The sequence below is a fragment of the Mytilus galloprovincialis genome, chromosome 12, assembly GCF_965363235.1.
Source record: "Mytilus galloprovincialis chromosome 12, xbMytGall1.hap1.1, whole genome shotgun sequence".
NCBI lineage: Eukaryota > Metazoa > Mollusca > Bivalvia > Mytilida > Mytilidae > Mytilus > Mytilus galloprovincialis.
Window position 1 is genome coordinate 28676811 of NC_134849.1, and position 17350 is coordinate 28694160.

Genomic DNA, 17350 nt, shown 5'->3' on the forward strand with positions numbered 1-17350 from the left:
ATAAGCCGCAGTGTGCTTAAATAGACTTTCAAACGAACTATTTGATTTAGATTTATTATACATTGGTTAATAAAAAGTATGCTACCCTCACAAGGAGAGCTCATTTCTGATACATGTGTTGAGTTTTATTGTACAAATAATTTGTGTTCGTTTAAGAATTAGAACATAACCCATAAGATATTCATAATATTGACAATGAATCAGATAATGTATTCATCGTATGATATATAATTAAATACTCATTGCATTGTCAATGATTCTGATAATGTATTTAAAGCTTGATATCTTATCAGATACTTCAACGTTTGCTAATAAATTAGTTAATAGAGATATTAAGGATACTGCAGATACAGTTAAGTCTGCCTCATATCTTGACTAACATTGAGAAATGGACAATGAGGGCCTGTTAAAAACAAATCTTAACGACAAAAGAGATGAGTTCAGCTTATCAATTGTGAATTTTCCATTTATATATATATATATCTCCCAATTGATACGATATTCCCGGCCATGTGTTTTCTATCATGATTTCCTTGGTAGAGGATTGCTGCTCAAAAAGAAGCTGCTAAATCAAGAGTTCCAAATGAAGAAGTTGAAAGCATACCTTCGTAAATATTACGGACGCCATTACGAGTTGGTTGACCGTTATAGATTAACTGTTTCACAGATGATATTGGATATAGTCCTTATGTCGTTACTACAATATCCTTCCCTTTTTTCGAATGGGACCTACCGACTGTTTTACCGGATTTGTAATAACATAAGCAACACCACTGGTGCCACATGTGGAGCAGGATCTGCTCACCAATCCGGAGCACCGGATCGCCCCAAAGTTTTGGTAATGTTCGTGTTGCTTAGTGTTTAGTTTTCTATGGTGTGTCTTCTGTACTTATATATGTCTTTTTATTTTTAGCCATAGCATTGTCCGTTTATTTTTAATTTATAGGTTTGACTATCCCTCTGGTATCTGTTATCCCTCTTTGATATATCTTTGGCCTCAGAGCTCATAAGATACTCTAAGAATTACCAACAAACCCGAGAATGTATATACCAATGATATCTCATTTGGTACTCCCATTTTTTCTCAACAGTTCAGACAAAGTATTGGATGGATAAAATATAAAAAGTTCAATTTTCCATCAACAAATCACGCCATACCAATTGTTGTTGAACATCTCATCAAAAACATAAGCAGTATCTATTTTGTTTGTGTTTTGATGAGTGATGTATAACATTCTCATCTTGTCATTCTGAATGATATCTGCTGTGTAGCAGATATACAATACTTAATACTATTACATGGATAAGATGTATTTTGATTTATATTGAATAACATGCACAAAATACTTTTTATACTAACAAATTACATCATATCTCTAAAAGTTTTGATTTCCTTGCTTTTGCTAAAGGACTTACAAACTCATCGCATTGCAAAGCGTCATCATAACACTGATAAGCTGCATCCTTATGGCCAGATATTTCATAGCATACTCCAAGAATTGTTAATGAATTCGATAAATAACCTGTTGAAATAAAATTAGTTTCGTCAATAGAAATGCCCAAATCACGTAAAGCTTGTTGTCTGTTAGCAATGTCACCAATATGATGATAGCACAGAAATCTAAGACAGTGAGACATAAAAGTAGGCGCTAAATCTACGCTTGGGTTTTCCACCAAAAGCTGTAGTTCCATTGGTATTAATGATGATTGTTTTAAATAATTAACTTTACTTACAGTTGCTATTCTCATCTTTTCATTCAGTGTCATTGTAGAATATACATGATTTCTGTAGTTATTTATAACTTTTTCACTGTAGTCCATACAGCCAGTAGTCAACACAGCAGATGCACATCTTGAAAGAACATAATCTGTAAGTTTGAGTGTAACATAGTAATGTCCTGTTACATAATAAAACGACGCGTATAACAGCCAACCAGATACATCATCTGTCTTGATACCGTCTTTTAAATGTCTATGATAACGTTTGTGTATATTGTAAGTTTCAACAGGTTTTGTTGTTATTGTTGGTGTTGGATATAATTGTGCTGCCTGTTGACTAATTTTAGCATGATAATGTTTACATGCATCAATAATGAATGTAGAATATTTGGACTGTATTAAAGATTCAATAAACATTAGTGCCTTTAAACATGCTGATATGTCTACCATCATACCCACAGAACCTATTCTATAAAATAGAAAGTCTAGATGAATGGACGAAAATTCACTATCCTTTCTTAGTAATTGACAACTTCCATAACCGTTCGGAAATACATATTTTGTTAATCCGTCAATTCCATCGCATGTTATGGCATCCAATACATTTAGCAGTACTGTATTATTATTTGAAGTGACTTTTCCTAAGAACATGTTGTGCTCAGGTATAAAATAGTTCGGGCAGAAACACTGTTTTATCCATAGTTTAAGTTTATCTTGGCATTTATAAAAACAAACAAATAATTTTGATAATTGAAACGTGTCAATATCTACCTCCTCGGAGACCCAGAATAAAGCAGTCTTCAGAAAGTAAGAACATAATAAACCTTCGGTATGTTTGTTTGTGTTAATGACACGCTTTAGAATTAATTTGAGGAGACAGTAACATAACAGTTGAGTAAAATTAAACGAATGTACAAGTTGTTTTTCTGCTACAGAGAAAGATAATCTCCATAATACATTACAATCTTTCATAGTCCTTGGTCCAATAGGTACTAACAAGCATCCGTATTTCTCAATCTTGTCAATTACGGAATTAGGTGGCCATTGTTGTCGATAACGCGATGACCATGGTATTGCATTGTAAGGTAAATATTCACTTCTAAGGCAAACTGCAATATCCAAGTTCTCACCTTGATCTGATAAACACGGACCGTGCTGTGATAACTTCAGATGACGAATCATCTTATGAAGATTATTTACAAATTTGTTCACTGATAAATATATTCCTTTGCTAGTGCTTTCAAAGTATTTATATGTTAAAAAAACATTTCTTGCATCTCCGCCTCCTATCAATTGGAGTCTACAAAATCCTGGATGATCAGTATCTGTCTCCATAACCAGTGTTGTACGTTGTACTGGGTGTTTGATATTCCTTAAACCCTGTATTATGTCTACGTCGTTGATGATGAACATGATGTCTATGTCACTACCTTGTAAATCAATTCCTTCTGCTAAACTTCCACTCGATATTCTTGTAACTTTCGTCTCAGTTCTTTTATTTATTAAATCTTGTATGATCAATAGCTTTTGTCTTATGCGTATGTCTATTTCTGTTCCAACTATATTCACTAAGTGTTGGTATAGGTATTTGTCCTTCAAATAATTTTGAGTCCAGAATAACCAATCTATAAAATGCATATTCATTAAATAAATGAAATGAAAATTGTAATGACTTTGTGTATAGAAATTATCCTTGTTATGTATATTATCTCATTTTTTTATTCCATCACCAATAAATAGTGTGTTTCATCTATACAGAATAGTCGCTTGTCAGTGGTGCATGTTGAAAAAAAGTTAAAAATAGGTATAATCTTGAAAATGTATTGCCAAGATACAAAACAACGGTGCACACGAAGTATAAGGATTTTTCCGACCTACAAATGGAGTGAAACTGAGTTAACGACAGAGTAGAGTATCCTGATATGCATGTATCGTCCACGATGGGAAGCCGTGTTAATGAAAGTGTCCAAATCAGGAAAATGTATTCAAAATATCTTTAACCTCGAAAACTCATTAGCTCTTTAATACCCATTTATACACAGCTTACCGGTTAACCAGTTCTTAAGGTTGAGAACTTATGTTGAGTCGAGGTCATTCAAAGTTCCTCATTAGTCTTTTGGAACAGGTTTGTTGTATAAACATGGTAATGGACATCATATAGTACTAACCTACAGGAGGGTTACAATATGTAAAAGGCTTTGGAAGGAGTAGAGAGCAAGTAATGTCTAAGCAATCGGAAAGAGACAATAGAAAAAGTTAATATCATCATGTTGCCTGATTCTGGTATCGACGTCCTCCTTGTGTACAAATAACAATCGAAATTTCAAAACATGAAGCGAACCTTTTTCTGGTATGTCCTCAAAACATGTAGTAGTCCTTCATTACTTGTAACTAATTCAATATACCATGTATACCATATTCAAAATGGTTCACATAATTTCCAAAAAACGTCACTTATGGTGAATGTAGGATAGAAAACTCGGTATAAGTTGGCAGAGTCAAATTTCCGGATAATATAAAGTCAACCTCTCGAAAATTCGGGTCCAATAAATTTTACCTATTTATATATTTTATTTTTGCCGGAAGTGACGTTTCTTGGAAATTCTTTGAAACGATTTTAAAATCTAAATCGATAAGTGCCCATCTAAAAATTGAATTTCATCTTATCTTATCATTTTTTAAATAAATCTCGAAATATTTGTCTTCAATATGCACAGAAATTGTGAGGAAAATGTAAGGCTTTGCTCATTTTGTATAGTTGCAAAACTGTCTTACCGTTGATGAATATTACATGTCAAAATTGGCTCTCAAAGTCCAGACTAACAAAAATGGCTTCAGCGTTATGACGTTGTACGAGACTTTACAGAAAAAAAGTAAGATTAGCCTTTCAAGACGTCAAAATTATTTGAACTAACAAGGTATGTACATAGTAGAGGATGAATTTGCGTGCATCTTTTGGTTTGTTTTTTTTTAATGTCTAGGTGTAATACCACCAATTGATAGTAAGTCACATCCGGGCATGTGAAAAAGGGTAGGAAAATTATTTCCTTTCGGTCAGAATTCTACTTTGTCAACATTATCTCCCCATCACGCCAGTTCATTTTTACAATCGTAAAAAACGTAAGCCGTTGAAGGGATGACGCGCTGTTAATATAGAAATTCAGTGCCGTCAAACTTATCCACATAGCACCTTTACGATCCTTATATGCCAGTTGCATTTTAAAAGACAAATGTATCTACAAGCTAATGAGCATTAGGTAGTGTACTTGTCTGCATTCAGTCAACTTAACACTTTTGTCTGCTCGGTTGTCAGGTTTGAATTTTCAAAAGTTAATAAACATTTTAAAAAAATCTTATAAAATATTTGGTGGAAGGCAAACTAAATATTATAAGTGGTTGAAGACTATACACCGTAGTTATCTCGCACAAAAGTGTTTTTTCCGAAGACATGCATCTTTTAGATTCAACTTTTAAAGTATGTAGTCTGTCGTCAAGTACTTTTAGTAAACATTTGCTATTAGAACACACCTACTCTGTGTTTGTGATTCATTAAAAAGGTATTTCACTTGACCCATAATATATATATATACATTTATAAAAGTACAAATCTAGAAATAAAATTTATAAATGATTATATTAATGATACAAATATTGATCATAAATTAACAACACAAGAGAGTGATATTATGGAAGGAAAATATAGATGAATGTACAGATTCACTATTTAAGATGAAATTGAACAAAGCACCTGGAATTGATGGTTTAAGCGTAAAATTTTATAGAACTTTCTGGGAAGTATTAAAAGAATTCATTATATCCACATTTAATTTTTCATATAAAAAAGGGGAGTTAACAACTTCTCAGAAATTAAGAGTTATCTCTCTTATCCATAAAAAAATGATCCACTGAGTTTAGATAACTATAGACTAATAACTTTATTAAATGTTGATACAAAGTTAATCGCATATTCATTAACTCAGCGCATTACAAATGTCCTAACAAAAATTATCCATGAAGATCAAAATGAATATGTAACAAATAGATATATAGGTTATAATATCAGACAGATCCAAGATATAATTGATTATGCAGAAAAATTTAATATAGAAGGAGTATTATTATTTTTAGACTTTTCAAAAGCTTTTGACTCTTTAGAATGGGATTTCATGTTCTCGGCATTAAAAAATGGCTTTCCCAAGATTCTATGTTCAAATGGATTAAAACTTTGTATACAGACATTAAAAGCTCAGTGATCAATAAGGGGTGGATATCTGAACCTCTCAACAATTTTCGATGGATTGCACAAGGATGTCCGTGCAGTGCTTTGATTTGTGTTATTGCTGTCGAGATATTAGCATGTAGAATAAGACAAGACAATAATATTAAAGGATTTGAAATCAAAATAGATGTGAAAACACATTCTTTAAAAATCAGTCAACTCGCAGATGACACCACACTTTTTTTAAAAACAAAACAAGACATTTCAAAAGTATTAAACATGATTAAAATTTTTGGCACTTTATCAGGGCTTATATTAAAAAATCAAAAACAGAAGGCATTTGGTTAGGAAAACACAAACATCGCAAAGAAAAATATGAAAACATCAACTTTACAAAGAAACCAGTGAAATGTTTAGGATTTTTTTTCGGTTGTAACAAAAATGAATGTCAAAAACTTAATGCAGAAAAGCAAATAGAAAAGTCTGACAAGATTATTAAAAATTGGGAGAAAAGACATTCAACAATGATCGGTAAAATAACAGTCATCAAATCATTGAGTATACCAATATTACCTTTTTAGCATATGTTTCACATATTAAAAAAGAAGATATTGTTAAATTTAAAAAAAAAATATCTATTTTTTTTTATGGAAAAGCAAAAGAGAAAAGTTTAAACGCACAGTACTTAGCTTTGGTGAACTATATGGGGGGAAGGGGGGGGGTTAAAAATGATTAACATAGATAAATTCATAGAATCTATCAAAATTAGGTGGATTAAAAGGTTAATTAATGGAGATCTAAAAAATTGGAAAATTATTCCACTTTTTTATTTTAATAAGTTTGGAAAAGATTTCCTTATCTTTCACATGAATATTGATAACACTGACTGTATTACAGAGTTAAAGGAGCTGCCACAATTTTATTTCAACATTGTTAAAGCATGGATAACTAATAAAAAAGTACAACAGCCAAAAAACTTTAGATCTATATGTCAAGAAGTTTTTTGGGGAAATCATTTCATAAAGATAAAAAATAAATGCCTTTTATTCCAAAACTGGATAAATAGTAATATTATCTTTGTTAATGACATCATTGATGAAAATGATAACATAGAAGAACATTTTATTTTACAAAAGCTTAAAATAAAAAGTAACTGGATGTCAGAATTTTACCAATTAAAGAAAGCTTTTCCAAGAGAATGGTTATAAATTTAAAAACAGGAAAATTCAAAGAAAACTAAAGTAAAAACGCCCTATGCAATACATATTAATAATAATTGTAATAAAAACATTGAAAAAGAAAATTTAGAAAATGTAGACACCAGTTTATATTAATAATAAAAAAATAATATAAATTTATACTATATTAATTAAGAATGAAATTGAAATACCTGTTGGTGTTTACAAATGCAAGACAATGCTTAACCTTGAATACAAGAGTCTTTCGTGTAATATGTTAAAGTTTGTTCATCTTTCCTTAAAAGATAATAAATACAAAGTGTTCTGTTGGAAATTGCTACACTTTATTTTACCTTGTAAAGTTTTATTGAAAAAGTGGAAGATCTGCGATATTTCAAACTGTCACTATTGCAACACCACAGATGATTATGATCACATGTTTCTTAAACGTCACTTTCTTGATAATTTCTGGAGTAAAGTAAAAAAAACTCTTAGAAAAACTGACTATTAATAGTAATATTCTAACATTAAAAAAATTAGTATGGGGTTATAAAATAAATGATGAGCAATACTATGAAATTAATTATCTGATTACAATTATAATGTTTTGTATATGTTCCGGACCATATGAATATTTGAACCATACGCGTATGGTTATGACCATATGGGTATATACACATATGGTCCGACCATACGCGTATGGTCGGGGTAGTTAGCAGTTTACAGGTAACACGTAACTCTTCATAAGGTATAAACCTTGTAGTTGCCACGTCATTAAAAAGACGATATCAAAGGTCATTTCATTTTTATTGTAATAAAAATAGCAGTTTCATGCATTTAATTTTACTCACTAGTCACTATAGTAAACACAATTTATACATATAGTCATTACCGACTTGTTGTTACGAGTGCATGGCAATATGTCGACATAGGTAGATATTTCCATAATTTCTTATTGACTGTTATGGAATTTCCCGAGAACTCGGTATCACTAAATGCAGCTGATAAGAAGGCTAGCTTTACGCTCGAATGCAAATGGTGTAACTGCAAAGGATCGTGCATAATCAAGACGTGCAAATGCAGAAAAGGTTATGGTAACGTGTGGAAGTAAATGTCATTCTAAGCGTAAATTAGAATACAATTCGCGATGAAAGCTAACCATTACTAACTGTGACATCAATATTTGATTTTTATATAGCCTCTGCATTATGAAATTAATACATTTTCAAGTAAATATCATTAGTTGTTTTTAGATAAAGTTTATTGATATTTGAAAAAATACCTATATGGTCCAAATACTCATATGGTCCGGTCCGTTAATAACCAAACCAGTATATAAACTCATATGGTCCGACCACTCGCGTACGGTCGGACCATACGCGTATGGTCGGACCATATGAATATACGCATATGGTTATGACCATACGCGTATGGTCCAAATACTCATATGGTCCGGAACATATATATAAGGCAAATTAGATGTCTGAACAGAAAACAAAATCTTAAGATGTACAAAATGTATATTCTGTATTTAAAGCAGAATTCATGTACAGCTACAAAGTGCAGGCAACTAGTAAACATACTAAGAATAAATGTCTACTTGATAAAGTTGCCAAATTGTAGTAAAAATTTTTTTATAATTAGTCCTGCCGATTGGTGCAGATATAGAGCAGAATTGCTCACTTGATGAAGAAATCATGAAACCTTGCATAGTAGTTTTTGGTTATATACCCTTTGATTTCAGCTATGGACCCACTCTGAAAAATCCAATATGGCTGCCATTTTCAAGATGGCGGAAAAAGGTATAAATATGAAGATTGTCCTAAAGGTATTCTATATAATTTCGGAAATTAAAGTAATGATTCTTTAAAAATGGACTTCTTGTTCTTGAATTTGTTATCATTTAATTTTAAAATATAAAAAAAAAATGGTTATTTCTATAACACATACATTTCCAAATATGGCTGCATATACAAAAACAAATAGTGAAATTCAAAATGTTAATCAATATGTTACATTGTAATTGTTCTTTAAACGCTTTCAGTTTTAATGGTTAGAATGAAATAGGTTGAAACGAGTCGATTGAACATTAATATAGGTCGGTTAAATGTGGTGGAGTAGAATGTAACTCATCTGAACTTTGAGGCAGTGCCGAGGGCACTTTGTCTCGTGTCTCTTCAATGCCACGTCTTACGTCACTTATCTGTTTGTCTTTTTCATTTTTAGCCATGGCGTTGTCAGTTTATTTTCGATTTATGAGTTTGACTGTCCCACTGGTATCTTTCGTCCCTCTTTTATCGCGTTTTCATCTGCCGTACCCACTACATCGTCAAATTATTCTATGTAATCAACAGGTGTACCTTTCTTCATGCGGATTAGACGATTGCCATCATTTAAAATGGTTAAGGGGTAACTATTTCCTTTTCCAACTACGTGCGAAACCAATCCGCAACTATTCAGCGAGCATGGTCCTAAAATGCACTCCTGGTCAGCACTTTTATTAGTTTTAATGGTAACAGTCATTTTTGAGTTTGGCAAAACTGTGATAGTTCGTTTTATGCAAATTTGTTGAACTGAAATCTCGTTTCCACTGTTAACAAATGCCGCATTTATCACTTTATTGTTGATGGTAATTGTGGGAGTACTCCGGTTTATCACTGCGCTCAGTGTGTCAAAAATATCTAGCCTAAGTATACCATCGTCTGTTAACGGCTCTTTGCACACGTCCAATTGTATGTTTACTCTTTTAATGTCGAGAGTCGTTCTTTATAATTTTCCCAATAACAAGCTGTTAACCCAAACCACGTAGCGTTACGTTCTCCAAATCTACATTTTCTGCCGGAATCAATTTCTCATTTACTAATGATATTATTGCAGCAGTGTCCACAATCATGCTCACATTCTGGTCATGTATAGTACCTCGTAGTGCTAAGCTCTTTCAAATGGTTCGTCTGATGACAATATCGAACGAGGCCGTGGGCCTCTTTTCGATTTTGTGATGAAGTGATCTTTCATGACCAATAGACTTTGGAATCGTGCGTTGACCTACTGGCCCAACCCTTTGCTGTTTAAAGACTCGATTGTTGGGGTTGCACTTTGATTTGTTCCGTATCTGGTGAAGGTGGCCGTTGTCAGAAATAACCGGGATTTCTGGAGTTTGGCCATGGAGATGCTAACCGTTTAGGGTTAGTTTTAGGGACTATATGATCTATAGCTTAGTGGGGTGTTGCTGATCGATAGGCATTAAGCTTGAATGTATTTCTATCTGGCGATCTACCGCGATTGTATTGCTCAGGAGATTTTCCACGTGTTTATTGATCAGGTTATCTACCATTGAATTGGAGATCTTCCATGATTATTTGATTAGAAGAACTGAGGTTATATTGATCGGCCATTCCACGGTTATGCTGATTACATGTAGTTGAAAGCATAACATCAGCTAGTTGTGTGACAATTTGGGTGAGGTTAATATGCACCTCATTGTCCAAAGGACTTCTCATATTTCCTTTATCGGTCGGTGATACTGCGCCATCAGCAAAGTAGACTTGTCGATGGTCATAATTGGCACTTTTTGATCCATATATCGCCATCTGGTTTTCTATTGAGGGTTTCAATTGTTTTAACGCCTTTTTGAATGTTTCTGAGTTCCTCTCTATTACATGCCTTTAAGAGTCTTTGTCTGTACATCCTCGACAGAATGCCTTGGTTCCAATCGGGTTTTATCGTCTTTCTTGCTGAAGCGCTGCTCGAAATGAGTGTTTTTTTGAAGGCCTTGGAATCATCATCTGTGTTTACCTTGCGATCGTACTAAAAGCCAACATCGGCCTGGCAATCTGGGGCCTACACACATTTTCCCTGTTTTCCCATTGTCATCTACCGGCAGTTAGTTCAAATTGGTAAATGAACGCCTCCCAAGTCAAAGATCCTTTTCTATTGAGTTTTTGCATTTTGGGGAGCTGTGGGCTTCGGCTTCGGTCCCTTGCACCAATATTTTCTTGCCATCGGGTATATTCTCTCTCCACAGAGGAGTCTGAAGAAGAGGTGTTCCCACACTATTTTGGTTTCCTCTGACCTTTCCTGGATCGGTCAGTTGAGTTAGCTTGCTGTTATGGGAAGCCTGTTAGAGCTTCAGTAGCTGACAAGAATGTCATAATTGGAGTGGTAAATGTGGGATTTGACATTGACTCGACGGGGATGATACCGTAAGTAGGCACTGCATTCAGCTTTGGAGAACTTTGATAGAATTCATTTGCAGCCAATTGTTTCTGTAATGGTGTGCTGCTATGAACCAAATATTATTGATTCATAGTAGATGGTAAGTGTGCGAGGAAGACACATAAGCCTTTTGCTGGTATCCTTGATTAGTACTAAAGGTTTATATTATGTTCTTAAATGGAGATTGTTGTTGAATAATTTGAACTGTCTCATGCAGGGCCAAATGCCCTGACATAGGACTTTTGACTTAAGGTGAAGACACCTTCAACAGAGTTTGCGAGGTTGATGGTTCATGCGAAGTACAGTTGGGGAAAGACCCACGGCATGAATTGTGTAGTGTACTTTTGGTAAACTTGTGTTTTACTGGCTAAGGTCAAATTTTGGCTTAAATGATGTGTCCAATTTTAACTTCTTTATTTCAAATGTCCAGTAATTCATTCACAACAGATGCCAGTTGTTGGAAGGTGCCCTGCTGACCAAATGAATTTTAAATTGAACTGTGTCTCCTTCCTCAGTTGTTGTAAGCTTGTCCATTCGTCTCACCACAACATTGAATATCTTATTGGTCTGACCACCAATTCTGCCAATCAAGTATTACTAGCCTTGTGGTCTATCCTATCTTCAGACTGCTGAAGTTGCTGAGATATTGCTCTCATCTGTTCATTATTAATATTCATTGCCTCTTTCTGTACAGCTTGTAACGTAATGAGACCAACACATATTTTATCAATTCGCGCTTCGTTCTGTTTTATATTGCGGTAAATCTCAGCTGTTTTTTTAGCATTATGTTTTCAATCTGCTAAAAATTCTTAGTACAATTGTTTAATAGTCATTTCTGAGCTGCCCTCTATAAAAGCGTCTCCAGCTGTTGGTTTCTCCATATCCCCAAGTGATTCAGTTTCTGCTACAATGTCAGGGGTTTCATTATCTTTCATGTTGACTGGTACTTTCCACGTTTCTTGGTGGTACTTTTTAATTTATTCCATGAATATCTTATATAAAAATTTCTACATTTAGGCGGTACTTGTCAATAGCATAGGAGGGTAAAAGTACTGGGTACCGCCTCCTAATGAATGGCCTGAATGTTCTTGTCCTTGTTGTCCTTAATTCCTGCCATTTCACTGATGTGTGTTTAAATGATTCTCAATTCACAGTTTAATATCTCAAATGGCAAAATATTGCGACCCAAGAAATAAGATAGGCACTGAATAATATCTTAAGGCAGATAAATCCCAAACTTGTTTCCCAATCCACTATTATAAATAAATATGTTTAAATTAAAATTAAATCCCAAATCACAGCTTTTATGTGTGACCCAATACAACAAATAGTGCGGCTTTTAATGAAAGCTACTACTGCAGCTTTTTATGAAAGCTACTACTTTGTTTATGAAATGCCAAGCAAGGCAAAATCAAAAAGGACAGAACTGGTACAGATATTGAATGACACTATACATCAATAAAATGCTTATTTTCAGGTCAATTGTCAATAATGAATATTTACTTATTTTTCAACGCGGCCATTTTGAAAATAGCCTACATTTTGTATTTCATAGATAGATCAAAACAAAATCTTGCTAAGTACACCAAGTATTTCAAATATGTTGATTTTTGTGCTTCCAGCATCAAATCCACTGTGGTTTTTGCAATACTGGAAAATATTTTAGAACGGACGGCAGCCATCTTGAAATAAGCCACCATATTGAATTTGAGGGTGGGTCCATAGCTAATATTGCTCAGTACACAAAAATGTACCATCATGCAAAAATTGGTGCTTTCCTCATTATTTGAGCAATTTTTTCACCGATCGGCCGGACTAAATGTATAATCTAGCAAAAAAGAAGAGAAAAAGGTTAATAATATAAAATTTCTAAATCTGGAACTGATTTAGAGAAATAATTTTACCTATCACCGATAAACGTGGAGATAACGGTATTTGTTATCCACTGTTTTTTATCGTTAAAAAAGAAAAAAAAATATTTACATACTGCTTTTTTTCAGAATCGAAACAAATATATTATCGTATTTGTTAATACATACCTGTAAATTGCTTATATTGATCATAAATCACTATTAACTGGTAATTTCCAAACCAGGAAGAGATATCATTATAATAATATAAAATCAAAAACGGCAAGTGTGAACTATTTCCGGAAACTTTTTCTTTCCAAACAAGCTAGATACACATATTGATAAATTAGCATTTCATATAAAATTATTTATTTACGGTTGAAAATGAACTATTTATAATATAGTTTAGATAACTTGTAATGCTTTATTGTGAAACAGAGAGAAATCCTAGATTTCTTGTTAAAATAAAGATACCTTCACTAGAATGCTGGACTAGTGAAGTAAATTGTTAACAGCAAGCAATATATTGTTGAATAAAAAGAAAAAGAAATATTTTCGATTTCTTAAAGTCAACCAGTAGTCTTGGTACATAAAAATGATAAATTCTGTAGCGAGTTGATGTATCAAATAATCTTGATTTATACGTTTCCAAAACAAAACTATTCAACTTTAACAAGTCCTTACATAAAAAGGTGCACTCGATTTATTCTTTTCGATTCAGTTGTTACCAATTTTTGTTGAATATTTACTAGAGTCACATAATGGAAGGGCAGAAACGAAAATTTAGAAACAAATAGATAGATATGTTCTCTGTACGAGGTAAGACAATTTAATCGGAGGTTATGCAATTTTAAGATCCAAAAGAACAGACACACATGTCGTCGACTTGATAGATAGCTGTTCTGCTTAATTATGAAATGGATAAAATGAAAACTTGTGCTAATGGTGTTTTTATGATATATACTTTGTGATTTAGCCGAAAAATGTCATGTTATTTGTTTTTATAAACTCTAAAAAATATTTTATAGTAAACATTGCAATATGCATTTATATTCTTTTCTAACAAAGAGCTTCGATTCGTTTGTTCTATGATAATGGTCTCTGCCTTTTTTAATTTACCCGTAGTAAAATAATCTTAAATAAAATTGCAAAAAAAAATTCTTAGTCATAATCATTTATCTTGGGTGTTTCAAAGCACCATCACCGTGTATCATCGTACAGCGGATATAGGAACTAACCAACCGGACATGATCGATTTTGAACTGACACGGTAACGAACTTCTTCGTTTTGTTTTATCAACATTCAGTGTACATTTCTTAACATCTAAAATGCCTGCTCCAAAATAATTCTCTCATCGATTTTTTCCTATTTATAAGACATATTTGATATTCTAATAAGAACAATTAACTTGCAAACAGTTGTGAATGTCAACACTAACTTTCAATTTTGATACAATTGTCGAGACATTTACATGTTTTACCTGAAAGAAAGATAATATAGAGCAAAAGTAAGAGTTACCAATCATAAACCTACCTCTAATTACTCATTCCTTGACACTTTTTGGGTAATACACTAGTATGAAAATTTTGTTTTTATGTATGGTGTACAGCAACTTAACTTTGCACCGTACAGAAAGATTTATGTGGTCAGCTAAACACCGTACACAACGCTTCTTTTCGGGATAAAATATCGAAAAAAAACATATGCATGAAAGATTTCAATGCCAATTATTGATACAACTATATTTATTACACACGCACAGTGGCCTTCTATCAGAAAAAAAAGTTGCAATGAATATAGAATTATATCGGATGAGACGAGTGCGAATTCTTTAACAAATATTTGGAAATGTTTTTAGTAATCGTTCTTTTTTTTGGAAAATAATGAGACATCTCTAATCATCAACCTACGACCAATTCATTTCTTAAAACAACAATTATGTTTAGATTGAGGTACACATTGATATTATGTGAACAAAACAAAACTTTTCATTGCCGTATGAGGCCAAAATCGATCACGCTTGCTTGGTTAGTACCTATATCCCATGTATTGATCATACACGGTGACCAGTATATTTTTAAATTTTGTTTCTTTGAGAATATTTTATAAATTTGTATTGAGGTTACATGGTTATACAAGCGTGTACACAGGTAAAAAAAATAGAGATGAACATTTTATTTGATGACTTCAGGTAATGATTATCTTTTTATATGAAATACATGTTATGTGAATTTTTTCTAAAGTACTGGACAGGATAACATTTTGCTCCTTTCAAATTCTTCCGATTTTAGATAGATACTTTATTTTCCTCAAATCTGATTACAAATTTACAGAGAAGCTTACAGAATTTAAACAAATACAATATATGATGTAAGCAAATGAAGTAGGATATTGTAAAATGAAGTACACAATTATGATAGCATAAATGTTAAGTAACATGTATAATACAAGATAAAACTGAAATATGATAACTATGCATTTACATTTACATTAAGTGACTTTTTTTTTTATTAAAACGTTTAAAATTATTGCTTTTTACAAGTGCAACATTTACAATGATTAAAATGGAAAAATAAATAGTGGTACATTTGTTGAGACAAGTTGAGACGACTTTTGTCCAAAGGTCCGAAAGACAGAAAGCCACAGCCAATCGATTGGAAGCAGAACTTCAAACTACTAATGGACTCTGTTGAGGATTATGCAAAAGACTGGGCAAAAAGAGAAAAGATTGAAGTTGACACTCTTTCGGAGTGGGTAAAACCAGTGAGGTCATTGATTCAAATAAGAGTTAGGAAGCTTAAAGAGTCAATGAGCACCAAAGCTCCTTCCATCTTGAAAGACCCTCAGGTGATAGAGGAGTTGTCTTGCCTCCATTATAAATATGTTGTCGTTTCAATGGGTACCAATTGCGCTCCTCTACTTTGTTTTTTTTTGTATTCCTATGAAGGAGAATTTATCCAATGGCTTGTAAAGAAAAAAGAAAAGAAATTAGTCCAGTCTTTTAATTTCACCTTTCGATATATTGATGATGTACTGTCTCTTAATAATAATATAGATGGGTGCAGTCCTAACCTGTATAGAAAGTTAACTTGATAACCAGTCATTTGGACTGATCAAAAGTTAACCGTATTTAGGACTGCTCTGACCAGTCCTAGGACCAAAATCTAGTTAACTTGAAAAGCGGACTTGGTCCTAGGACTGTTTTTATGTCTGCCAAAATGTTAACTTGGAAACAGGTCCGCTATTGATATAAGTTAACTTCGAACCAGTCCTGTCATAAGTTAACAGAAGTTAACTTAGAAACCAGTCCTGCCGTAAAGTTAACATAAGTTAACTTCGAAACCAGTTCAGCCACAAAGTTAACTTATGTTAACTTTTACTTTGACAAATCCGATCAAAACCAGACCTGTTCCCAAGTTAACTTTTGACTGGTCTACTCAACACTAAGTTAACTTGTATTCAGGACCGCTCTACATGGACTTTTTAAAAATATTTTTTAATATCTTTGTTTCGTAATATAAACATAAAAAATAAAGTAAAATTAATACTTCTGCTATATAAACAGGATTAAATAAAAATATTTGAAAATAAAGTACGCATAAAACGTTACTTATTTATGCACAAATTAAATTATTGATCTCTGAAGTGCCAATCTATCAATTAAAAAAAAGATCTTGGTTACAATGATAACGGGCACTGAATATATATTCCAATACCTATTATATTTAACAATATTTGCACTTAATATTATGTATATCTATGCAACGACATATATTAGATGTTTGTTATACGTCCTTGATAAATGTACTAGCCACAATTAGAAATATTTTAATTTCAGAAGAGAAATTATTATACAAAATGCATCATTAAAACACATGGCTACAAAATTTTGTCTGCATAAATTACATTTTAAAAGTCCAAGCATGTCCTTCTTTTTTACAATCTATATACCATGTATATCCGCATAGTAAATCAGCCATATTTTTTATGCCAGGATTCCATGTATAATACAACATGTACAATGGACTGCTATATTGCAATACAATAACAACATGAACAACAAATTTTTGTTCGCATAAATTTAGGGTGCCAGCATGTCCTCCTTTTATTCAAAATAATGATACTACCAAAATGTAAGTAGTTTTGATACCTCGTGTTAACTTGTACA

At 32.7% G+C, this 17350-nt stretch overlaps 1 protein-coding gene across 1 annotated transcript; it reads right to left on the minus strand.

Moving 5' to 3' along the window:
* Positions 1-1275: 1275 nt before the first annotated feature.
* Positions 1276-3203, minus strand: LOC143055301 (uncharacterized). The gene has a single exon (XM_076228439.1). The coding sequence runs from the start codon at positions 3130-3132 to the stop codon at positions 1369-1371; it is 1764 nt and encodes a 587-aa protein (XP_076084554.1). The 5' UTR covers positions 3133-3203; the 3' UTR covers positions 1276-1368.
* Positions 3204-17350: the final 14147 nt, after the last annotated feature.